The sequence below is a fragment of the Daphnia magna genome, linkage group LG6 (assembly GCF_020631705.1).
Source record: "Daphnia magna isolate NIES linkage group LG6, ASM2063170v1.1, whole genome shotgun sequence".
Classification (NCBI taxonomy): domain Eukaryota; kingdom Metazoa; phylum Arthropoda; class Branchiopoda; order Diplostraca; family Daphniidae; genus Daphnia; species Daphnia magna.
The window spans coordinates 3,696,814-3,721,001 of record NC_059187.1 but is presented as its reverse complement, the minus strand read 5'-3'; the positions used below and the strand labels follow the sequence as shown (position 1 = coordinate 3,721,001).

The 24,188-nt window shown below is 43.5% G+C and overlaps 2 protein-coding genes across 4 annotated transcripts; one reads left to right on the top strand and one right to left on the bottom strand.

Moving 5' to 3' along the window:
- Positions 1–416: 416 nt before the first annotated feature.
- LOC116924287 (protein TANC2) lies at positions 417–18,782 on the top strand. 3 transcript variants are annotated; one of them, XM_032930808.2, is made up of 18 exons: positions 417–1,311; positions 10,616–11,026; positions 12,100–12,384; positions 13,042–13,134; positions 13,215–13,643; positions 13,720–13,878; positions 14,000–14,110; positions 14,222–14,661; positions 14,752–14,970; positions 15,036–15,229; positions 15,311–16,166; positions 16,250–16,831; positions 16,913–17,084; positions 17,197–17,378; positions 17,466–17,635; positions 17,704–17,908; positions 17,972–18,072; positions 18,153–18,782. In XM_032930808.2, exons 1-18 carry the CDS (start codon positions 1,239–1,241, stop codon positions 18,379–18,381), a joined length of 4,911 nt encoding a protein of 1,636 aa, XP_032786699.2. In that variant the 5' UTR covers positions 417–1,238; the 3' UTR covers positions 18,382–18,782. The 3 variants fall into 3 exon arrangements, with proteins under 3 accessions (XP_032786699.2, XP_045030768.1, XP_045030769.1); XM_045174833.1 differs by having other exon boundaries at positions 12,100–12,389; positions 13,044–13,134; XM_045174834.1 differs by lacking the exon at positions 417–1,311 and adding an exon at positions 6,855–6,983 and having other exon boundaries at positions 12,100–12,389; positions 13,044–13,134.
- Positions 18,783–19,346: 564 nt separating this feature from the next.
- On the bottom strand, positions 19,347–24,162 carry LOC116924289 (exportin-6). The gene is made up of 17 exons (XM_032930810.2): positions 23,978–24,162; positions 23,711–23,914; positions 23,508–23,627; positions 23,207–23,450; positions 22,838–23,143; positions 22,576–22,750; positions 22,129–22,492; positions 21,773–22,059; positions 21,585–21,707; positions 21,201–21,522; positions 20,782–21,127; positions 20,530–20,704; positions 20,356–20,467; positions 20,205–20,286; positions 19,956–20,140; positions 19,659–19,889; positions 19,347–19,558 (listed from the first exon to the last, which is right to left on the bottom strand). Exons 1-17 carry the CDS (start codon positions 23,978–23,980, stop codon positions 19,460–19,462), a joined length of 3,378 nt encoding a protein of 1,125 aa, XP_032786701.2. The 5' UTR covers positions 23,981–24,162; the 3' UTR covers positions 19,347–19,459.
- Between the last annotated feature and the right edge of the window lie 26 nt (positions 24,163–24,188).

The window sequence follows — 24,188 nt, the reverse complement described above, 5'->3', positions numbered from 1 at the left end:
AAGATGGAAGAAAAGAAGGAGGGAAAAAAAAAACAAAATTTCGAAGAAGGGGGGAGGAGATTTTCATCCTCTCTCTCTTCTTTCTGTAGAAAAGGAAAAAAAAAAAACAGGCAAAAATCTCAGCAGGCTTCGTTGGTTCACTTCAAAAAAAGATGGAGGCAGACCAACGAAGTCCTTCACACAAAAAATGAAGAAGAAAAGAAATATAAAAAGAGGGCGGGTGGATAGAATCTTTTAAAAGAAGAAGCCGATCTTACAATGTATTTTAGAAAAAAAAAAAAAAAAATGAGGGTCTTTTTTTTTTTTCTCTGACCGTCTGTAAGCGAAGAGAAACGACCATAGAAATCAAAGAGAGGAGGCGGCAGCCAGTGGGAGGCGCTCTAGTGTCAAAAACGGCCGTCTGGTGGTTCACGCTGAGTCAGTTCAGCTCGACCGAGTCTGAGGCTACACGTGCTTGTGTGCAGCTCGTGTCTCAGCTTTTCGTTTCAATTCCATTTGTTCGATTACCATTTTTATGTGTGTGTCTGTGTGTGTGTCTGTGTGTTTTTTGAAACTCGTGTGTGGCTCACTCTATTTTCCCTTTTTTTAAAAAAACCGAACTGTGATTAGCAACGTGCAATTAACCCTGACTGCAACGTGGAACCAGCCCCACTAAATTCCAAGTGCTAGTGATCTCTCTCTTTTTGCTGTTCTTTTATTTTTTAAACTTTTTCTATTTCTTTTGTGATTTTCCAATTTTTGAATTGGACGTCTATTTGTTGGGGTGTTCGACGACTGCCATAAGCAGCTGTTTATTGCCTGATCGCAACTGGAATTTCGCACAATCAATCACTAAGAACTGGCGCCCCCCGTCTCCACGTTCGTTTTTCATCTTTGGAAAGTTTTGACGTTCACTTGACTTTTACATGGCCGTTCAATCACAACAGACTGGCCAAGCTTAAACTACGTCTGATTCAGTTCCATTTGTTGGTCTCGTTGTTATTGGATCGTTTTTGATTGGCACTGATCAACATGAAGGCACCAGCAGTGCCATGGCAAAGTGCTCGTTTGCCATGTTTCACATGTTAAAAGGCCATTACGTCCAAAACGCCGAAAGAAATTTCAAAAACGAATCGAACGCGTTTCATTGGCTGAATAGATCAGACGTAAAAGGCCCGTGTACCCAATACGTCTGACAGACAAAACTCGTGTGATATTCAATCATATTTTTTTTTTTATTTTGGAAAAAAAAATAAAAAATGCCTTCTGAAACGAAAAGGATTGGATTACCGCCCGCCAGAGCGTCTCTGCCCTCGTCGTTTCGCAGTGTCGGTAAGATTTCAAATCGGCGTTCGGTTTCTTTTATTTTTAAAACAATTTCGATGAACTGGCGAGGAAACGTCTGCGATCAACGTCCAAATATTTTCGATGGTTTCGAATGTTTTCTTCTTTTCTTTTTTTAAATATTCTGGTGGACAAGAAATGACGAAGATCCCGCCCCCCCTTAGGAATAATTAAAGACAACCAAAAAAATACCTGTGTCGCCATTCGGACCTTTCTTCCTCCCTATACCTGCTCGTATGTAGTAAATAGGCGTGGGGTAGTTGGCGGAGTCATTGACGGTGTGTTTTCTGCCATGGGTTGCTGGCCAGGCTATTGAAACAGGTGACTGTTTGATTCGTCATGAAATTGTTTGCCTTCTTGGAAACAAGCCATAACTTGCTTTGATGGTGAAATGCTTGTTTTATGGGTCGTTTCGCCAACGAAAGGAAAACAAGAAATGTCCCTTCTTTTCTCCCCTTGCTAACCAACATGAAATGACTTATCGTCCGCTTTTCTCGGGACCTTGTCAGGAGTGTGGGGAGGTTTGTGCTGTCCAGCTTTTTCGATAGCGAAAACGTGTGTAGCCCGTGGGGGGAAGAAAATGGGAGGACCGTCTGGTCCAGTCCGGCTGTAGGTTTCCCTTTTTCTGTGTTTGGCGCCAGCGAGATGACAGCGCCCTCATAGTTCCAAATCTCTCCTGTGTTGCTCAATGAAACGTGTGTGTGTGTGTGTGTGTACTAATATTTGCCTATATGTGGCCCCGGCTCGAGGAGCCTACGAGGTTGTACAGTATCCTCCACAAAAAAGAGGCACCCCCCCGGTAGCCCAAAAAATAAAAATTACTTATGAGCGCTAGATGGCATAGTTTTTAATTGCAAAATACAAACAAAAAAAAGCATGCACTTTTTTTTGTGTTTGTTTTGACTGCAAAAACGAGACGGTTGCCATGATTTCAGTATGTTTTGCTGCGAGCAAAATTTGGAAAACGGAGAATTCGAGAAAAAAGTCGGGGAAAGGCTAACCTCTGAATTGTTACCTTTCCTCCACCCCGACTTTTTTCTCAAGTTTTCCGTTTTCCATATTTTTTCGCGACATGAAAACTTATTGGAAACCATGGCAACCATTTGAAGCTGTGTTATTTCGACGGACGCGAAAGATTCCCGAAACAAAGAAGAAGATTTTGCCCATGCACAGACCGCTTGGCAAAATCTTACTGAAAAAGACGCTTATCGTAAAAAATTAGCGAATGTCAAAAAGACTTAAATTATGCTTTGAAGCTAACGGCTGGTGGAAGAAATATTAAACATATTTCATTTGTCAGTTTGTTTAAATTAAATAAATGCTCTTTAAAAAAAAATTTTTTTAAATGTTTTCTTAGATTTATTTTCTAAATGCTATAATTTTATCCGTCTTTTAAAATCGTCTGTAACCAATAAGTTTTCATGTTGCGAGAAAATATGAAAAACGGAAAACTTGAGAAAAATGTCGGGGTGGAGGAAAGGTAACAATTCAGAGGTTAGCCTTTCCCCGACTTTTTTCTCGAATTCTCCGTTTCCAAATTTTGCTCGCAGCAAAAAATACTGAAATCATGGCAACCGTCTCGTTTTTGCAGTCAAAACAAAGAAAAAAAAAGTTGCATGCTTTTTTTTGTTTGTATTTTGCAATTAAAAACTATGCCATCTAGCGCTCATAAGTAATTTTTATTTTTTGGGCTACCGGGGGGGTGCCTCTTTTTTGTGGAGGATACTGTACATACGACGGGGACTTCGTTATCGCCATGCTCCCGCATTCCCCAACAACTTTCGTCATCTTGAAATTTTTGTTTTTCACGTTTTTATGAACGAAATTCTTTGGGATTTTTTGTTCGAGTTTGGGACAGATGAACGAACGTTGATAAGCCCCACATTTTTTCTGGTTGGAAATGAACGGTTTTTAATCAACGCAAGGGATTTAATCATTTTATTTTTAAATCCGCTTTTTTTTTCAAATTATTTTTTCTAATTATTTTTTCTTGGGAGACATTTAAAAAAAATGATTTGTATAAAGAATTCAATAGGCCATCACAAGGTTCACTTGTTATCGTGAGGCCGAAAACACGAGGCCAACGTCATTACGAGTAAAGTCAAAAATAATTCAAAGATTGCAGCCTGTTTGAAACATGTAACATAAACAACACAAGGGGGCATTGAAAACAACGCAGAAATTGCTTGATCATTCACTTGGGTCACGAGATGCATCACGAACTGGTTGTGTGGAAAGCAGTTCTCTTCATCTCTGACGTGGGGGGGAGCTGGGCATCATTTACACAGGCTGATGAAATCGAAGATAAGAGAGGCTGCCATCGCGTCCCAGCCATTTTCACGAGCTAATCATTTCATCGATTTTTCCTCGATATTTCGACAGTAGATTTACATAGCGGCGTCGGTTGTTCATATTTAAATCGTGACTTGACTTTGCGCACGACTGCGGGGGTGGGCTCGGCTTCTGACCGTCGCACCGGGGTCTTGTTTTCAAAAGCGACCTGAATCAAAGACAATGCACCGCAACGAGATTCAAAGTTCGATGTCGAGTCCATTAGAACATTCATTTCCCCCCGCTGCGTTTTTGTTTTTTATTCTCACTTTCTCGGCTCTCAAATGAATCGGAAAGAAAACGAATGGAAGCCGGTCGGGTCCCGACTTCTGGGGCCAACACCCACGTTTGATTGGTTTTTATTCTTTCTCTCAAAAATGGGCATGAAACTAAAAATTACAAGGTCCCTCTTTTCAAGCGCTCCATTCAAATGTTTCGTCCGTTTTTATTGGAATTGAAATGGCCAACCAATGGCGTGTCCATCAAAATCTCTTTTTTTGAATATAACACCCTCCCCCCCCCAAAAAAAAAGAAAGAAACATAAAAAAAAAATGAAGAATAAACGACGCCCGCCTATAAGTATCAAAAGAAGATCGTGATGGCATCATTAACACGCGGGCCATTTGTGAATGATGGGCGTGGAAGCGTTTTCCATTTGCTTCTTTTCTTTGATTCCTGCAGACGTTTACCCAAATGAAGTGGCTCCAAGTGTCAGAAAGTCTATGATTATGATGGTCTTTTAAATGTGCTGGGCGTTCTATACGACGTATCGATTTGAGAGTCCATTCAAACGTCATTTTTCAGAGCTTATCCCCTACATTTAACTATTGTTCAGCACTCCTTTCAGGTGGTGGGGGGGAAATGAAACTGGAGAAAGGGCCGATAGTGGGCAAAAGTTGTCAATGGCTCGAGATGTTCGTGATATATTCCTGTTATCAGTAGCCTCACCTTCTTGTCGGCTGACCCTTGGTGAAACAATTCAAAGTTTGAGTGGGGGGGGGGTAACAAAAGGATCTCGTTGTAATAAGGCCCGGCCACAACTGGACACTGTTACATACGTAGATATATCCCCGTTGAGTCGGGAAAACGGAGACAAAAGCAAGAATTGAAAAATGAAAAGAAGAGAAAAAACTGGTAGAAAGAAAGAAAGACGAGTCAAGTTACGTGTTGTTGGCCCTTTTCTTTATTTCTTTTTTTTTTTTAAAGTCCCTTTTAATTTATTTTCCTGTCTTTCTTTCATTCCTCTGCTGGTTTCTCTCGGGCGGACGGGGGCAAGTGGAGAAGGGCCATCGGCATTTTCTTGTTGTAAAAAAAAAAAGACAAGGTAGAAAAAGAAGGGGAGAAACAAAAGATGGTCGAGGCACAACAAAAAAAAAAAAGAAAGTAGGGAGCGAAAAAAAAAAAAAAAGATAACGCGCTCGGGCTGCTGTGTTAAGTCTTGACACGTTTTGTCAACCGTCCTACCATGGGAAGGCAACAAGTTAAAAGGGCCAATGTAATTTTTGTGTGGGATGAAAGAACGATGGAATATTCTTGGGCTATAACGCATGGAGGGGTGTGGGGGGGGCTTGTTTAAAAAAAAAAATCCCCTTGTCTTGTGTAGTTTGATCTTGTTCTGCCATTCTTCACCCTCTTGTATCTCTCATATGCATACAAAGAAAATGCAAACGATGGGGGGGGGGGATGATAAGGGAGGGGAAACTAACACCCGGAGTCCATCAGCTGATTTGTCTTCCATTTTATTTTTAAATTTTATTCAGTGTCCAATTTTTTTTTTGTTATTATTAAAGATGAAAGAAAAGTGCGGCTTCGTTAACGTAAGGAAACCCACTTGCCACTTCCGCCGGAATTATACCCTCTTAATCCTGTAAGAAGACCATCAAAGTGAGCATAGAAATAGGGGCCCAATCCACTCGCCTGTTTGTTTTTTTTTATATTTCTTATTTGCTCTTATCATCAATTGAAATTGATTTTTTTTTGTTAAATAAGAGAAAGGGTCATCCCCCCCACGTGAGAATTGATGCAACTCTAAAAGAAATAGGATATTATTCTTGTTACCTTTATATCCGGTTAACGAACGAGTCCATTTCTTTTATTTTTTTTAAACGAAAGAATTTTTTTTTCTTTTCTTCTTCTTTTGGGCTGTTGTTTTTTTTAGATTTTGAAAGAGAAAGAAAAAAGATGTTCGTGCCTGTGTGTGTTTGTATATATAAATAAAAAAAATATATGCAAGGCGAGACGGACTTTAGTTGTTGCCGAGGTGAAAATGCCAAGACAATAACAACAACGAGAGGGACGTAGGGGAAGCTAAAAAGCCAAGGGAAAATGATCCTTATATGTAGAGAAGAAAAACAACAACACGAAACGACGTGCACGAAGAAAGATACAAAAAGGGATGGGGTAAGAAAGAGAGGAGTGATGTCGGTTGTTTCTATCCATTCATTATATCATCCCCGCGTATACACGTTAGAGCAAGAAGACGAGAGAGAGAGAGTAGTAGGTTTTAAAATAAAATATAAAAAGAACAAAAAAACAAGGAGACTTTATAGACGCACAAATCCCGGCGGCTATAACAGCAGACGAATGAAATGACTTTCGGGAAAAGAAGAAGAAAACTTGTCAATGAAAATAGCCAGTAAGAGAGAAAGAAAAAGGCCATGGCCTTTTAAGGGATGCAGAGGCAGTTGGCGTTCAAACTCTCCACAACAGTAGAAACGAGCAGGAAGAAGAATTTGTTTTTTGTTTTTTGTTTCTGCTGCTTCACTTCCATTTCTTGTTTTTGTTTCTCATTTTGAACATTTTCAATTCTCTTTCCCCCCTCTCCACGCACACGCAAATTGCGTGAGTCTACAGCGTCGCCGAACGCTCGGGCAAGTCTTGACACGTCCCCAACAGGTTCCTCCTCTTTCGTCTGCTTTGTGTGTGTCAGGTGCTGGCCGCATTAGAAACAGCTGCTGCGGAGCTGGAGCACATTCAACAGTTCCAGTCGTCTTTTTTCTTTTTCGTGTACAAAATGGGAAAGAAGGGGAGCCATTTTTGTTTTATTACCTTATTTGGCTGCGTCCAGCACTCACGTCTTTTCTTCTTCTTTTTACCCTTGTCTCTTTTTCACGCTGGCCAAATGTTTGCCAGTTTTGGTCTTTTTTTTTTCTTCTATTGTGACGTTGCTTTCAAATATCGGCGCCTGTCGTGAACGTTCGTTTGTCTTGTGTGCGAGATAGACGCAATTGTATTCAAATGAGAGGTGCCAAAATGTTGGACGCTGGATCACATGTCCCTTTTCCCTTGTGCCACGCAGACCATTGTACTCATTCCGGCTTCGGCATTAAGTAAGTAGCTATTAGAAAGTGCTGCGAACGACGTGTTTTTTTTTTAATTCTTTCGCTCGTCGCATTGATTCAGAGAGTTGGGGACCGCCGCACGCCCTTTGTCGATGGCGTGTGTCAACGGGCTACACAAAGTGGGTAGACGGGGGGGAAGGGCAATCTTCTTCGAGTCTTTGATGAGTGAAAGTTGGCCTTCTGTCATGCGGCCAGTTTCGTTTTTTTTTTTAAACACTCTGATTATTATAATAGGGAACGAAGACGATGGCCCTGTGTCTCTTTGGGTGGGCCATTCGCCATTTATATCTTGAAGCCGCTTTCATTTCGGTGGATGAAACAATCTCCATTAAAATGTTTTCAAAAAAAAATCTCGTCTAATGGATCCGGCGGCGTCATTTTGAGTTAGAAACAGAAATTTTGTTTTTGGACGCGTGATTTGTCGGGACACGGCCGAGTAAGAGCCGTGTCGCTATTAACGAGTGTGTAACGCCATCTGCGCATCGAGTAGCCGCAGCAAAATGGCTGACTTGACAAAACGTTCGTAGAAATATGCACAACAACAACAACAACAACAAAGAATTGAAGATTTTCTTTCTTCAATTTCGTTATCTAACGGGAGGGCTGGAAAACTTTCCTTTTAAAAAAAAAAACGGCCCTCGTAGCTGCGGGGGAGGCTGCAACAGCATCTGTCCCGTCCGTCCGAATTTCTTCAACAATTTCTCAACTACAAAATTCAAAGAGGCCAGTAATAAAGAAATAAAAATGTAGCGTACCAACAACAAAAAGATGAAACTGGGAACTCAAGTGGCCCAATGGCCGTAAACCGACAATGAGGGTCATATAGTGACATCTGTGTTCATTATTTGCATGGCAGCGCTTTTGGTGTGCAGTGAAATTGCGGGACTTTTTCGTTAAATAGCGTCGCATTCGAACGAAGACAAATAAGAAAAGCAGGGACTCTTGAAGCCGTTGCGCTTTGCATACGCAATGAATTCTTCGGTCTTTTTTTTTTTGAACCTGATCGTCGAAAGAAAGAAGATAAGAAGAAACAAAAAGTCTGAAAGCCATTGGGACTTTTGTTTTTCATTGGGAGGGTCTTCCCATCTTTGATTTCTTGCCTTTGAAATTTTCTTCTCACTTTTGGGAAAGTTAGAAAGGCGACAAGACAAAAGACGGAAACGGTTGAGAAAGAAAAAAATATCCAAATCAAACAGCCAAACCTTTTATTTTTTTCTTCTTTTCTTTTATAAATTTTTTTTTTACCTTTTCGGTGTTTGAGGTTGGCCTCTTCTTCTTCTTTTTACGGTGGCTGACCAAGAAAAAAAAAACTTGAACCACCTTTCAAAAAGAAAGAAGAAGAAATCCTTTTCACATTGTTCCAATCGTCCGTGGGGCTGAAGGCATTAAGGGAAAGGAAGGAGAAAGAAACTGTAATAAAAGACAACGGGATGATAACAATTAAGCAGGCCACCAATAAAAAGAATACTAATGCGCGTTGTCTTCCAACATTCGGCCGGCCTTTTTTTATGATTATTTCCAGCCCTTTTTTATTTTTATTTTTTCGTTATCGTGGTCATTCAATATTTGAATTCCTCCCTCCCCCCCTCTTTTCCAAAGGCTCGGTCCAGCCGGGTTAGAAACAACAACGAAAAAACATCGCGTACAGTATGTTATTTTAACTATACACACACACACCACTATCGTATACACTGTGCACCAACTAGAAGATCTTGCAGACCATGTAGTCATAGCAACGGGCTGTAAAAAAAAAATATCTCTTTCAATTTCTCTCTCAGCCAACTGCTTTTGTTGTTTGGACCTGCCGGATCGCCCCAACTGGCCTGCAGCGGTTCCAGACGTTATGACTCATATCATCAATTCAGAGCGGTTCTTATTCTCCCCTCTTTTAATCTTCTGAATTTTTCTTTGATCTTTCTTGTTGGAAAATATTTCAAAAAAGAAAGAGAAAAAAAACCTTGCGTGCGTTTTCACGTTGGGACGCACGGACAGGGCCCCGACGGGCATCCGTACAACGGGGGCCCTCCGTAGAAGCTTTTCACTGTGGGGGATCACGCCAGCACCTTAGCTATTGTGTACACACAATAAGAAAACGGGGGTAGATGTAACATAAAAATGTGCTGTTTTGACGATGATCCGTACAGTTTTTGTTCTAAAAGAGACGGGCCGTCGTGACCTCGTCGTGACCCTTTTTTCAACCGATTGTTCCTCTATGTATTGGTTTGTTTTTTTTGTTTTTTTCTGGGAGAATGGCTTGTAGGACGGTACAACACCTTTGCGGTTTGTTCATTTGAATTTGTTGGTTTCCTTTTGCAACGGCGTCCCGTTGCGTCCGAACACCGGGAGCGTGTCAACCAGGTCATCGTCAAAAACAGTTCCAGTTCACACTGTTTTTGTGTGTGTGTGTGTGTGTGTGTGTCTATTGCGCCCTCATACGGAGAATGGCGCACTTTTGATTGTTTTCACGTGTTTGTTCTTCTTCTTTGAATGGGATGCAAATGCTGATTATTTAATGATGCCAATTGTTGTGCTCGTGGAAGATGAACGCAATCCTTTTCTTGCGTGCCGCCCATTTCTCTTTTCATAACCTCCCATTTTCGCTTTGCGTTCCACAATGCGTACGTTGATTAGTGATTTATGCATACAGCAAGAAAAGAAAAGAAAAGGAGGAGGCGCGATAGAAAGAAAATTTCATCCCCCTCGTTTTCCATGTAGCAACGGTGGGCTGGCGTGATGTGAGAGAGATCACGCCAACTGCCAGGTGTGCTCCGTGCGTGCAGGCATCATTTGCCTCCTTCTTCTCTTTCTATGTGCGCGCGCAGGGCTCTTTGATTTTCTAATCATCTCGCTCGCTAATCAGATGGAAAGAATTATACTAGAAGAGCATCCCCTTCTCATTCGAAGAAGATGGCGCTTCAATCGATTGATATTCCAACAACATCCATCACGACGGTGCATATGCTTTCGCTCCCAAGACCAGTAAACACATTCAAACGAAATTCTCAAAAAGTAGAGGGGGGGAAGGAATATTCATAAAAAATATTCAAAACTATTGGAAACGGATCTCGTTGAGCCACTGTGACGGGGGTGGGTGGGGTTGAAGAGAAAAGGGCCTCAGGTTGTTGCAAGTCAAAGAAATTGGAGAGAGGTAAAGAAATGTTATAAAAATATTTTTGAAAAAATCTAACGAGAAAAGAAGATGGAAATGAAACGGAGAGAAGTAGATAAACGGTGCTGGTTATATCCAGCGATACACGCTTTCTATATGATGAGGACGGTCTATCTGTATCCGGCCATCGCATATAATGGATGAGTCCGATGATGCCACTGATACCAGTCGATGCTATTCCTCCGTCTAACAGGTCGGACAAGCAAACAAGACTCTTTGGGAAACCTCCGTTCTATTTATCGCATTTGACCGATCGTTTCAAGTAGAAAAAAACAAACATTCTTTACACATTCACCTTGTCATTTTCGACCGTGAATTTCTTTTTCAAAATTTGAACATCTTCGAATGTTCATTCGGCCGAGAAGAAATCAAACGCCAAACTCATCCATCATCAGTTTTTCTTTGAAAAAAATGTTGAAAATGTTTGAACTCTTCGTTTGTTTTTGACTAGATTTCGGCAGTTCAGTGCGGAAGTTGATTGGATCGAAAACCAGTTCGCCGGCGGCGCACGACGTTTCTCAACTTGTCAACGGATCATCGGCAACGCCGCCGCCTAGACCGTCTGCGGCCTCGAGTAAATTGAGCGGCTACTTTCAACGCTCGTCGTCGGCCTCATCGTCGGCGTTGCGGCGCACCAATCACCCGCCGTTGAGCAGCAGTTTGAGCGGCAGCAGCGTCGCATTGAACGGCCGCCTGAATCAGCCATCAGCGCCACCGCCGTCGGTGCTGCCCAGCGATTTGTGTCCCAGTTGCCTGATGCCTTTCGACAAGAACCGCAAGCGGCGATTGATCGATTCCTGCGGCCACGAGCGCTGCTACGCCTGCCTCTTCTCCAGTGAACTTTGCCCCCTCTGCTCGCCAGGTAGCAGCACACGTTTTTGCATTTCTTCTCGTTTGTTTGTTTGTTTGTTTTTGGCCTGGGGGCGTCGTGAGTCACGAACACCGTGTGACTTGAAGTTGGGCCCGCGGGCGGGTCGGGGTATCTTGGTAGCTGAAATTTTGAAAATGAAGAAAGGGTTTCTGCAATCTGCATTAATAGTCCGTCTGAGTCATTCACCTAGAGAGCCCCGTTGGCTAGTTTAGTGTGTCAACCTGGCCATTCATCTTATCACCTTCTTTGGCCATGTTTTATTTATTATTTTTTTTTATTATTACACACTTTGAAGATTTAAAAGAAAGAAAGAAAACAAATAAGGACTGGGTTTGTTTTTCTTTGATATATATTTTGTTTTTTTTTAAATAGAGGGTTGGATGGAAGATGGTCATTGACGAACGTACGCCCTCCTATCTAAACCTCTTATAGGAAAGGCACATAAGGAGCCATAAGATGATGTGGACGACATCCAAATTTGGGGCAATGCCTTGGTTGAGAGAGAGACGGCCAGCAGCTGTGTGGCATTCACAATGAGCTTATCTTAACGTTTAGGTTAGGCGAGCAGATTAGTGGCAAGTAAGTAGCAGAAAGGAACAACCATCTACACGGATTTATAAAAAAACAAAACAAGTGCATTTGCCTATCGTTTTTCACATTTAAAAGGCGACTGTCCTTGATCGTGTTTGGGCGACGGGTTGCCATGACGATTCGTCACAGGTGGTGGTCGTTTTTGTTTCCCTCTTTTCCGTGCAATCATCGGTGGCATTTTTAAAATAATCAGATTGGTCGTGATTTGCACGAGAAATGTTTTGTTTTTCTCCCTGTTTTGGCTAGCGAGAGAGAGGACGACTTGTGTTGAATACTAATTTCTTGTTTTGTTCTTATTATTCTTTCGATCGCCATTTATTTTTGAAATGTATTTTAATTTCTTATTTTTTTTATGGTTTTCCTTGATTTCCTGTCTGCCTCGTCCTGCGTTCTGGATCTCACCCAACCAACACCAATGAAAAACGACCCAAAAAAACAACAACATAAATAAAAAATACGTTTGAAATGTGAAGGCCATCCACCAGGTAAGAAATTAGTGGGCGGCAATCAGCATGGCCGTCTGGCGCTGTTGAAATCGAGGACGGTTGGCAGCAGCCACGAGTTGAATGTTAAACATGACGCAACTAACTGCAACGCGGACGCCCTCGCAGCATCGGCCGCTGCAACTGGCCATCATTCGTCGTTCATTCTTCATCAGCGAGATCACGATGCGTCGTCGCCGCCGCCTCCACTCCGTTCCAAAGTCAAAACCAACGGACATTTGATCCCTTACATGCAACAAAAACAACAGCAGCAGCAGCAGGTAGCTTATCGTTCAGTCTAGTCACGTGTGTCCTATAACTCTCCAACTTAAAGGGGACCTTCTTTTTTTTTTTAAATTTATTTAATCGAAATAACATCTCAAACTCATCCATTATACATACGTCTCTCTCCTCCCCATTTTTTATTTCCAGTTCAGTCGTTTTTCTTTTCTTTCTAGACACACGGTCCTTTTATACCAACTAAAGGGGGATGGATGGGAGGGGGGAATGAGCTTGCATGAGATATTCTTCAATCTGCCGTCATGCATTTCTAATCGTTTGGGGAGGGGATCGTCCATGTTTTTCTATCTGGCCCCGGACATTTTTCGTATGGGACTTGTGCATTTTTGATGATGCTATTCATTAAACATTTGAAATGAAAGAAATAAGAAAAAACCTGTTGATCCTATCATTGACCATAAGTGGGTCCTTTTAAGAAAATCCCCCGTTTGTCTCCTCCAAGTTTTTGTGTGTATGTTTTGGTAGCGAACGGAAGGGACATGCAAATGAAGAGACATCAATAAAAAAGTTGGGTCTCCCCCTCCGTTTGATATCATTCATGAAAAAAAAGGTCTGGAATTTTGTTCTCATTCATTCAAATTTTGTTTCCCTTTTTTTTCTTTTTTCCTTTTTATTTTGGAATTAAAATCAAATAGATTTACTCTGAAACGAGAAACGCATCAGACAGAGTGACCGGTTTGCCTCCGGCGCTAGGCACTTCCTGCCGTTCTCCGACTCCCGCAACAGGTAAAACTTAAAAAACAAAAATCAAAGTTTGATCGAAATCTCTCTGATTAAAAATATCCACAATTTTGAATTACGAATAGCCGTCACTTCGCCATTTGTACGCCGTAAAGCGATGCCTTCTAGTCCCTCCGTATCTCCGCGTTCCAGCCGCTCCATGTGGAGCTCACGACGGCTGGTCCGTCACGTTCACGGCAGTTCGCCGTCTCCGGCCCGCTCTTGCGCCGCCACCGACTCTTGCGACCAGCAACCACCGGAACAGCAGTCCGTCTACGGACAGTGTTCGTCGAGGAGACGTCGTCCGTCTCCTTCGGCCGGCAGCGAGATGATGAGCCGTTTGGGCTTACTGTTCGGAGCCGAGGCGCGAAATTCGCGCAGCCCATCCAGCGGACGCGGAAGCGCTACGCTAATGAGCGCCCGCAGTCAGGACTCGTCGTCGTCGATGAAAAGTCTGGATGTTCCAGCCAACCGGGTCACCTCTTCCAACGCCAGTCCCGTCTCTACGCTCACCGGTAATTCGCCGCATCATCTAACAGTGTGATTGGATTTTTTTTTTTAATTTTATGTGATAACAAAATGGCTATTTAGGATCGTCCGAAGCCGAAATGCAATCTCAAGCTTTGAGGGAGGTGCATGACCATTCATCCGATAGCTTGGGATCGTCGCTGTCCATGTCGCTAGGTGGCCGAAGCGCTTCCGTTTCTCCCGGTCCGTGCTTTGCAGCGTCACGACGACACTCTTTAACTGGTACGGCAATTATTTGACGAGTTTTTTAAAAACCAAAGAAATTTAAATAAATAGCACTTAACAAACATTTGCATACGTTCTCTGTTTAATTTAATTTTATTTTTAAAACTCTCGTTGTTAGTTTCTCAAGCGGCGCACCAAGCAGACGATTCGCAAATGTTTGGCCAGAGACAGGCCGTCATGCGCCGATCCGCCCGCAACGGAACGGTCCTCGGCCCAATCGATCCCAAAAGTAAATGGATAAATCAATTTTTGTTTAGTTTTAAACATTTAAAAAAATCAGATAATGACCTCATTATATTAAGGAATTTTTTAATTCATTTATTCATTAATTTTTTCGCAGTTCGATTCGCCCAATTCCGGCCTCCGCTGTTGGCGCTCAAACCGCTTTTCTTCCAGGTGCCACAACAAGAAAGCGCCGAATCGCAATTCTTTTGGGGCCGGTCTTGGATTTTCCGCGACATGGCCTCGCAATTGCTTCCGGCCTCGTCGTCCGGACAGCAATCGGAAACGGCCGGTGCGAATCGACGGGGTGTCATCATCAGTGGCGCCACTGGTAGCGGCAAGACGTGCGTAGCTCTTCAACTGGTCGAGTACAGCTGCTTCGGTCGATCTCGCATTCCCATCGCGTCCGCTGCCAATCGAGTGGAATGTATTTACGAAAACCCTTACTCTTCTACTTCCGGCGAATCCGTTTACGGCCGTTCTCACACTCCGCTTCCGCCGGCTGCCGAAACGATTCAAGCGCTGGCCACCAGAGTTGTGGCCTACCACTTTTGCCAGGTAAACATAACAATAACTCTTGGTTATTTCAACGATTCTAATGATTGATATTTAATAATATTTAAAAACAAAAAAACAAAAAACATGTAGGCTGATAATAGTAGCACGTGTCTGGTTGCGGATTTCGTCCATTCAATTGCTGCCCAGCTGTGCCAAGCGCCTCAATTGGTGGCCTTTAGGCAATTGCTCTTGTCCGATCCTCACCTTCAATCGTTGCTCAGCTTGAAGGAGTGCGTCGCCAATCCGCACAGCTCGTTCGTCAACGGCATTCTGGAGCCGTTGTCGTCTTTGAAACGGTCCGGCGAAGAGGTGTGTTGTTATTTTTGGATTGATTCATAAAGAATTCAGGTCAAATGAATGACGCATTCTCTTAGGGTGGTTTCCCAACGTGCCTTATGGTGGTGGACGGCCTGTGCGAAGCCGAATACCATCGACCCGATTATGGCGATACAATCAGCAGCTTCCTTGTTCGACACGCTCTCCAGTTCCCGCATTGGCTGAAGGTGGTCGTCACCGTCCGCTCCGGATTGCAGAACATCACGCAGCTCTTGCCTTACGCTTCGATTTCGTAAGTGGCCCGTTCTGACGACGAGAGACCTTAAGACACACGGACGTTTCAATGAGTTTCTTCATCGTTTCTTCATCTCAGATTGGATGCAGCTGGTGCCGGCGACTGGCCAAACAAGGACCTGATGGACTACACCTGCCATCGCGTCAACAATTGCCCAACGATTCGAAGTAACGTGGCCATGGCCGGTGTCAAAAGCTCTTCCGGTTCGGAAATCTACGGCACGGTCGGCAATGCGGGCGGCGGTTCGCAAGGCCAGGTGGCCCGTTTCGCTTCCCACCTGTCGGGCCTGTCTCGCGGCAATTTCCTCCACGCCAAAATGGCGCTCGATTTGATCGAACAGGGTCATTTGGTGACCAAATCGGCTTCGTTCAAAGTCCTGCCCGTCACGCTGTCGGAAATCTTTTTGCTGAACTTCAATTTGCGCTTCGCCAGCCTGAGGGCGTACGAACGCGTCCAGCCAATCCTGTGCGTCTGCCTGGCCAGCCTCAACCCGATGAGTTTGCTGGAGATCTACCACTCGGTGAACGCGCTGCTCGGCGCCGAGCCGCTCACCTGGGAGGAATTCATGCAACGTGTTAAGCTGCTCAAGGGCCTCTTAGTCCAGCGTTCCGATGACACTTACATGCTTTTCCATCCGTCGTTCCGGGAGTGGCTCGTCCGTCGCGAAGACGGCGAAAACACGAAATTCTTGTGCGACCCTCGCGCCGGCCACGCGGCCATCGCCTTGAGGCTGTCGCGATTGGAGGCTCCCCTGGACGCTGAGAAGACGATGGAATTGGGCCATCATATCCTTAAAGCTCATTTGTACAAGAGCTGCGCACCAGAAATGGCCGTCCCGCCGCGTGATCTCCAGGCCGTTTGGGTGGCACTGAGCGCAGACGATGTTTCCGCCTCGCTCGGGTCCATGCGCAATCTCTTTAGTCCCAACGTTAAGGTACTGCATTGGTCCCTTCAGTTTTTTTTTTTGGCCGTTTTGGCGCCGGAATTTCGTAACAATCCAAATTTGAAATTGTCCAGGTGTCTCGGCTGTTGCTTCTCGGTGGCGCTTCCGCCGACCACATCACTGAACTGCGTGGAAACAGTCCGCTGTTGTGCCTCTACGCCCAGGAAGGTCTCACTGAAATGGTCTCACTCCTCTTGGAATTCGGAGCCAATTGCAACGTCACCACCAACAGCGGAGTGTCGGCGCTGTCGTTGGCGGCCGAGCGCGGCCACTGCGACATTGTGCGCATGCTGGTGCAGAACGGCGCCCAGCTAAGCCAGGTGGATAATGGCGGCTCGTCGGCTCTGCTCTACGCCGCCCAAATGGGCCATCTCAACGCCGTCGGCTATTTGCTGTCGTGCGATTGGCCGGCCGACGGCTTCAGCGATAACGAACTGACCCTCTCCGAAGCGGCGCAACAAGCTTTGATCGTAGCCGCCGGACAGGGCCACGCTCAGGTCTTGGAATTCTTACTGGACATGGCGGAAGTGAGAGTCAATTTGCCGGACAGTTTACGCGGACACACAGCTCTGACGGCCGCCGCCACAGCCGGCCATCTTGACATTTGTCGGATCCTCATTCGACGCGGCGCCAGTCCCGCTGTTACAAATCTAATGGTACGTTGCATGTCAATTGAAGCTGTTTGTCTGTCCACTTTGAAACGAATTGAATGTTCTCTTTAATTAATATGTCAATAGGATGTGACTGCGTTGATCTGCGCCGTGCAGGAGGGCCATTGGGAAGTTGCCGAGTCGCTTTTACAGGAATCGACGGCTTCTGTTGATCAGACTGATGGCGTAGGCCGTACAGCTCTGATGGTGGCTGCAGCCGAAGGCCATCTAGGTGTCATGGAACTGCTGCTTACCAAAGGTGTGTTTCGTTTTGATTTGTTTCTTATCTGATTGATTTATTTGTTTAAAATACTGGACAAATGTTTGGCATAGAGATAGCGGTGAGTACATGTTCAATTTATTGATTAAAGGAGCTGACGTCAAGAAGACGGACAAAGAGGGTCTGACAGCTTTGAGCTGGGCCTGTCATCAGGGCCATCGTCACGCCGTCATGACTTTACTGGACAAAGGGTCTAATATCAACGCCATTGATAAGAATGGACGCACGCCGCTCGATCTAGCGGCCACCTGCTCCGACCCGAAGATTGTACAGGTAAATGAGATGGGGAGATATTTGTAGATCAGCTGTCGTTTCACAAGGCCGGTTTTCATTCGTTTTTTTCCTTTTTTCTTTTAATAGATACTCTTGGAGAAAGGTGCTATCCTGGAACACGTGGATTTGCACGGGATGAGGCCGCTCGATCGAGCCATCAGCTGTCGCAATACGCCCGTCGTTCAAGCCTTTTTACGTCGCGGTGCCAAACTTGGACCGGCCACCTGGGCTCTTGCCGCCGGCAAACACGACATTTTGTAAGTGCAAGATGCGCATTGAAACAATTGACGTGTCAATTTCATTTGTGCGCGTCTTTTCGTGTCAGGTTGATTTTGATGGGTAAACTGTTGGACGACGGTAACACGCTGTACAAGAAGCAACGACTGCAGGAATCCACGCAGCGTTTCCAGTACGCCCTGAAAAAATTCCCTCCGGCCGAAGATTACGGCGGGGCTGAATACCAGTCGGCCTTCCAGCACTTACGGATTCATTTGACTCTCAATCTAGCTCGATGCAAGCGCAAAATGGGGGTAAATATTTGCTTTTTTTTTTTTTCGATAAAAGAGAAGGGTTGAATCTAAATCTTTGGATAGGATTCGAACGAAGCCATTACGATTGCGACAGAAGTTCTAACGTTGAAACCGGATTCTTATGAAGCGCTTTATGTTCGGGCTAAGGCCAGGCGTGACGTTGGGTAAGTTCATTCATTTGTTGTTCATCTCTGGGGCACGTCATACAGAAATGGGGGTTCACATCTCTGTTTATTTGGAACAGACAAACCGAACAGGCCCTATCGGATTTGAACGAGGCCATCAAAGTAGCTCCTGCTGGCCGAGACGTACGAAAAGTTTTGTTGAAGGCAATTGAAGAGACCGAAAGCGTCCAACGATTGCCCGGAAATGCTGGTGGCCTGACCTTAATGGAGACGTCGTCAGATACGATCCAAGATTGCTGCAGCAGCGGGGTCGGTTCTAGTTTGACCTCCGCTTCCGAACGAGGGTAAAGACTCGGTCATTGCCATGTCGTTTATTTTGTTTTATTTTTGTGCTTCTAGTGAAAATATTTTTACACGGGAATTCTTTGACTTGAGTTCCCGTTTTCTTTGTACTTTGTAGATTGTAAGTCGTGGTTTTATTCGAAAACAAATTGATTTTTTTTTTTTTGTCTTCGTCCGCCTTGGCGTCGGATCAAATTCTCAGTAGACGCCTGCTAACCAAAATTCAATCCATTTCTACTTAGAAATAGTTCTTGATCATTAACTTATTGGCGATTCAATCAAATGACAGTAAAGAAAAAAAAAAAAATGCAACGTTCATAGAAACAAGACCGTTTATGTAACCATAATGTTTTCACTAAGTGACACGTAAAAAGAAAATCAATATAAATCTTTAGATATACCGCTAACGATCGACTCGTTGTTCATTTTTAACGGCACGGATTGCGCAAAAAGTGAATCACAATTAGCAGTTCAGAAACTCGACATTGCAAATGAAAATCTAAAGCGCCCAGCAAGACCGAAAAGCTCCACTACGGGTTACAGCAGGACAAGGGAGGCCAGCAGCAGGAAAAAAAAGCATATCATAAACAGACTTCCGTTTCAATTGGATCGACCCGAAATGATTGACATTGCCAAGGGAAGCTGGACATCTGCCTTCAGGCCAGTACACAGTCCAACACTGAAAATTAAAATGATTAACTTGCGTCTAGTCGCTTAACACATGTGGAATGGAACTAGTGTAACACTATCACAGTCACAGCGAAAGACGATACGTTTGCTTCCAAACGACTCACGTCAAAGCAGTTTGAAAGCGTGTCAGGATTTAAGGGAGACTTCAACGCTAGGGAAGAAATGAAGAAGAAAATGAAGCAGCTAGATTCAAAAAATCATTACCTGAAAGCCCATTTTAAAAATAAGTGTGAGGAGCAGAATGGGTAGGTTACGAAGGTCCAGCCAGATGTCGTCAAAAATAGAATTACGAATATGTATTGAAACGGAAATTACGGATAAGGCCAAAATGACAAGTGAACCCTATGAGCGACGTAACAAGTATGGGCAGTTAACCAGGCCCAATTTAGATCCTTCAACATTGGTATAGGCTTGCGCTGGAAATGTTGGTTGAACGGAAACATCGGAGATCATTTGTAAATCGATGGACGTTTTGCGTGAAAGACGGGAGATCCTAATAAACAATGCAGCGAAATGAATCAGTAGCAGCTGGCAAAACGAAAACATCGACCAAAAAATAAATAAAAGGGAGAGAAACGATAGAAAATGCTTACCGTATCGTTGGTAAAGGCACTTTTAAGTGCGATTCTCTGATAGTCTTCAATCCCTTGGCAATTGAGGAGGTAAGTCGGAAGAAATTGCTGGAAGAAAACTTCGAAATCGGGAGAAGCCATGGCATAAATGGCTAACCCTACTTCCTCTCTCAGAAGCTCGTGCGATCCATTTGTTAGTACATTCAGTAGAGTACTCATAAACTGGCTGGCAATTCCATCGCGGAAAACAGCCTTAACAACAAAACAAAAGAATCAGCGATTGTTCCATTAAAGTACACTCGATCAAATTGAATTTACCTTGTGATATAGTTTCCATTTTGATTGAAGGCTTTCGAGGGCCTCGAGATTTTGCTTAAAAATTGTTATATCAGGCAATAAGAAGGACTGTCCATAGGAAGTCATGATGGCGATAAACTGTGGTCGGTTGTCCATTTGTTCGGCACGATCCAATTCTCGTGACCCATAAGTCGTCAACACAGATCCTTGGGAATACAAATTTATAGTTTAAAGCTTGATCGACATACGCAACACACAATACGCTCATACCTTTGAAAAAAGAACGCCAATGGTGACGCAGAATGAGGGTCAGCAAATGGTAAAACGTCTCTTTGATTTCAGATGAATTTATCTGAAAATGGAGAAGATACGAACGACGGTCAATCAAATAGCAGAAACTCAGCGGAAGAACACTATATACCTGTGTGATACAAGGATGGATGTGGTCCAAACACAGAGATAAGGTGTTGGGCAAAAAACGTTTGAACGCGTTGCCTGGTTCTTGTACGACAATCTGCAAAATCCGCAGGAGCCTGCAAATGACATTGCAAATTTACAAATAACAATCAAAAGACATAGTGCTATGGAAACCTACTGTTCCACAGCTCGGATTCCATGCAAGTTATCTTGCTGCAAGATCACTTGGATATTCTGTTGCTGGAATATTTCCAGAAATGTTTGAACTGCTTTTTCAGCGCGCGCTATTCCAACCTGGCTTAACAGGCTATCGAATACGGCCACGTAAAATTGGAAAATGGTTTCCGTCACCTCTGAAGGAATGAAAAAAAAAAAAAAATTAAAATTGATTTCCTCTTAAAAAAACTAAAAGTGAAGCCTTGACACGTACCAGCATCGTGAATATAGTACGATAGCAGAATTAGGGTTGGCTCAATCCACGGACCTAGAGCCGAATACAAAGCGGCTTTTGAAGCAGTAGTTTCATCCCGAGCTAGACCAGCTAAGTCGGCCAGCAAAGTAATCGTCGATATGACAATGGGCTTGCCTTGTGCTAGGAGCGCAGTCAATGGCTCTCTTCTTAATTCTTGCACTATTATCCGAGTAGCCTGGGTTACTCGCTCTAGAGTCAACTGAAGACGTGATTGCCGTTCTTCCCAATGCTGTTCTTCAACGGTGCAGTTACGCCACGTCACGATGGCAGAACCCAAGACGCAGCGTGTCAATTGCCGATGAATCTAGCGAATACAACATCATCCCGTTAAATAACTTGTTAAACATTTTAAAAATCAAATAAAATGGGGGACATACGGCAGGCGGAAGATAGTCGATGTCGTAGACAGAATGATAGATTTCGTTCCAAGAAGGACAATTCCATAAATTCGATGTGCGTATGACACTGACGACAGATGAGAGCAATTGCAATCCGGCCTGATACACTTTTTCCCGGCCATTCTCTTTTAAATTTCCCGTAGCGACTCCCCTACTAGACCAGGTTGGACTAAAAACATCGACTGCAGAAGCAACAAGCGCGGCGACTAGTGAGTTTACAGGCTCTTTGGGACCATCTCCGTGAGCCCAGATCGATATCCAATGGCACCATGCCTGCAACGATGACAAAACTTGTGCATGTCTATAAACAACACATAGTTAGACGAATTTAGAATATCTAATGCTGTCAACGGTATTACTCACACAAGCGACAAGGTTGACTTAAGCTCATCTCCAGGAAGACCAACAAAATTTAAATTGATCATCAATGATCCGTACGTTGCCAAATCGACAAGCTTTCCAACAAGCGCTTTCCCCATTTCGAAACTAATGGCAGAAGAGGAATATTTACAAAATCTTCAGTTATTCTTGAGTGACAAGTCCATACTTACTGAGTGCAATAGTCGGGCCCGGTATGTAATTCAGAAAGGCGCCCGATAAGTTGTATCAACATGGCAAGGTCACTCAGGAGCATCAGCATCTCTTTGAGCTGATCTTTTGATTCCAATCGAACTACATTGTTAGTCGTGGTAGAAAGAGATGTCAATGACCGATAGGCCGAAGTGCATCGCTGAAACGGTTCATTCAATAACGAAAGGGTTTGATTTCGGACTAATTCTCCGGCCGTAACAAAGATTTCTATGGACTGAAGTTGAATTTTTTGGCGTTCCGTTTCCATCTGCACGAAATGAATCATCACAACATATAGCAACGCAGTTAATGCAAGCCGAAACGGAAATATACGTACATTGCCATCTATTGCCTCGTCATCTAGTTCCTCTAGTTGAGTGCCGTTGCTAGAAAAGAGTATCTTGCGGAGAACGTGTTCGCTGAGAGTTACCAGGGAATCTTGATACCGTACAGCTAGCGTATCTCCATTTAAACTCGGTTGGCTTCCGCTGGTATTCGACGATTGCTTTACATAACTAAGAAAAACTTGCCAAGTGTCAAGGCAAGATGCGTAACGACCCCAGTCGGCCTGTTTGAATGTAAAAGTGAAGAACAGCGAGAGAAACTGTGGGACGCTAAACTGTGGGAGGAGACGACCTTCCAGCCGGCGTAAGTGATTCGACATCAACAAATGGACAAGCTCCACAAGTTTCTCCATAAATCTAAAGAGCAGAACATAAGAAATGCAACGGGTGTTAGTTTACCCTTAACGGATGAGGTTAAAAGCTATCAGTGCTGAACTTACTGAGGACGCGGTTGCTGAGGTAAGTGACCATTGGCTAAATCGTTCACGAAATGGTGAAGAATGATACAACAATTGTTGAATAGAAGAACGACAAAGTTTTCAAATTCAGCCGGGACGCAGTTCTTGTAAAGAATTTCGTTTATCGTTCCCAACGCAACAACCGGGACACTAAGTTCTGACCAAGAAGGAGAGAGAATAAAAATATATAATTAATAAATTTATAAGACAACACAGATGGTTTTGAGCAGATTGACCACTATACCGTTGCATGTACTCATGACAGGTAGAGACTCCTCAGTGCCCATGCCAACAAAGCGGAAAATTAACTCCATCAGTTGAGGGGTTACATGGCTTGAAAGTGGAATCCATGTAAAAAAATGAGTCAGACATTGGAGGGCAAGGCGAGCAACAGGTTCCATTTCACTGTTCAAAGAATGTGAATGATTTTTTCCTGTGGGTAAATGCTGACGCGGAGAAGAAATTTCGGTTGGGAGAGAATTGGTAGGTGATGGAGGTGGGGTACTTGTTATGGAATGGGGTCGCTTTTCCCAAATAGTTTGAAGTAATCCTGAAAAACAATGAAATTTTTGAAGTAATGAGGACATCGTTCTAATGAGGACAACGTGAATACCAGTTAGAATTGCCAGTGTATTGGGAATAAGTTGTAAAAGTCTTTGCTTTAGCTCAGCTTTCCTGCTGTAGAGAAGGCCATCCCTAGGAGTACCAAGCTCCTCTGAGGCAGTTTGAAGAAATAGAAGACCAAGAATTGTGGATGAACTGTTGGAAGATGAAACTAGCATGAGGACATCATTTAAAAAATCTGGATATTTCTGAGGCCAATCAGATCGTGCAATGTGAACCACCAATTGCACAGCCTATAAAATAAGAAAATAATATACAGGTGGCATTAAGTAGTAATTCTGAAAACAAACCTTGTTCCGAATGAAATATGGAGCAAACTGATGCTTTTCTAATAGCCAGTGATAAAGAGTTGTGCGCAATTCAAGTTGTTCTTCACTAGACAGTCCATTCCATCCTTTTGTTATGAAACCCTTTCAAAATCAAGAGAAAAAAAATATTGCCATTCATGGATGCAAACAGCGAGTGAGATTTTTAAACAAAATTCTTTTTATACCTCCAAGACAGTCAAGGAGTACATGGCAGTTTGTGGGTTTGTAGTTTGATTCAAAAAATATAATGCATCTTTCCATGCTCCTTTCTGTCGGCTGAAATTATCCAAGGCCTCATGAATTTTTTGTATTTGCTCTTTGCTTGCATTTCCCGAGAATAGTTCATTAACATAAAGTTCCAGCGCAGCTAGCGACGATGTGCTCCCATCCTAAATAACGAAAATTTCAAATGTCATCAATCTGAAATAAACCAGACAGGGATTTCAGTATACCATTGCAGTAATAATGACTTTTCATAAGTAAACAGCATATGTAGCATAACAGCTAATAATCACTTCATAATGTTTATCATTAATTAATTTCTAAACCTTGATACTCAAAACATATTTAACAGAGGAAATGAATTTCAATCCTACGGTCATGTTACGGCTTACGAGATACTATCTAGTAAAAACTAATTCAACATTGCCATTTGATATTTTG

What these genes read in the sequence shown, in the direction of transcription:
- LOC116924289 (XM_032930810.2), bottom strand. An exon ending in GGAATCCGAGCTGTGGAACA is followed by an intron (nt 20,468 to 20,529) that starts GTAGGTTTCCAT and finishes TGTCATTTGCAG; the next exon opens with GCTCCTGCGGATTTTGCAGA. An exon ending in TCCATCCTTGTATCACACAG is followed by an intron (nt 20,287 to 20,355) that starts GTATATAGTGTT and finishes CTCCATTTTCAG; the next exon opens with ATAAATTCATCTGAAATCAA.
- LOC116924287 (XM_045174833.1), top strand. Translation starts at nt 1,239, where the DNA reads ATGCCTTCTGAAACGAAAAGGATTGGATTACCGCCCGCCAGAGCGTCT. An exon ending in TCCCGTCTCTACGCTCACCG is followed by an intron (nt 13,644 to 13,719) that starts GTAATTCGCCGC and finishes ATGGCTATTTAG; the next exon opens with GATCGTCCGAAGCCGAAATG. An exon ending in GCCGGCAAACACGACATTTT is followed by an intron (nt 17,636 to 17,703) that starts GTAAGTGCAAGA and finishes TTTTCGTGTCAG; the next exon opens with GTTGATTTTGATGGGTAAAC.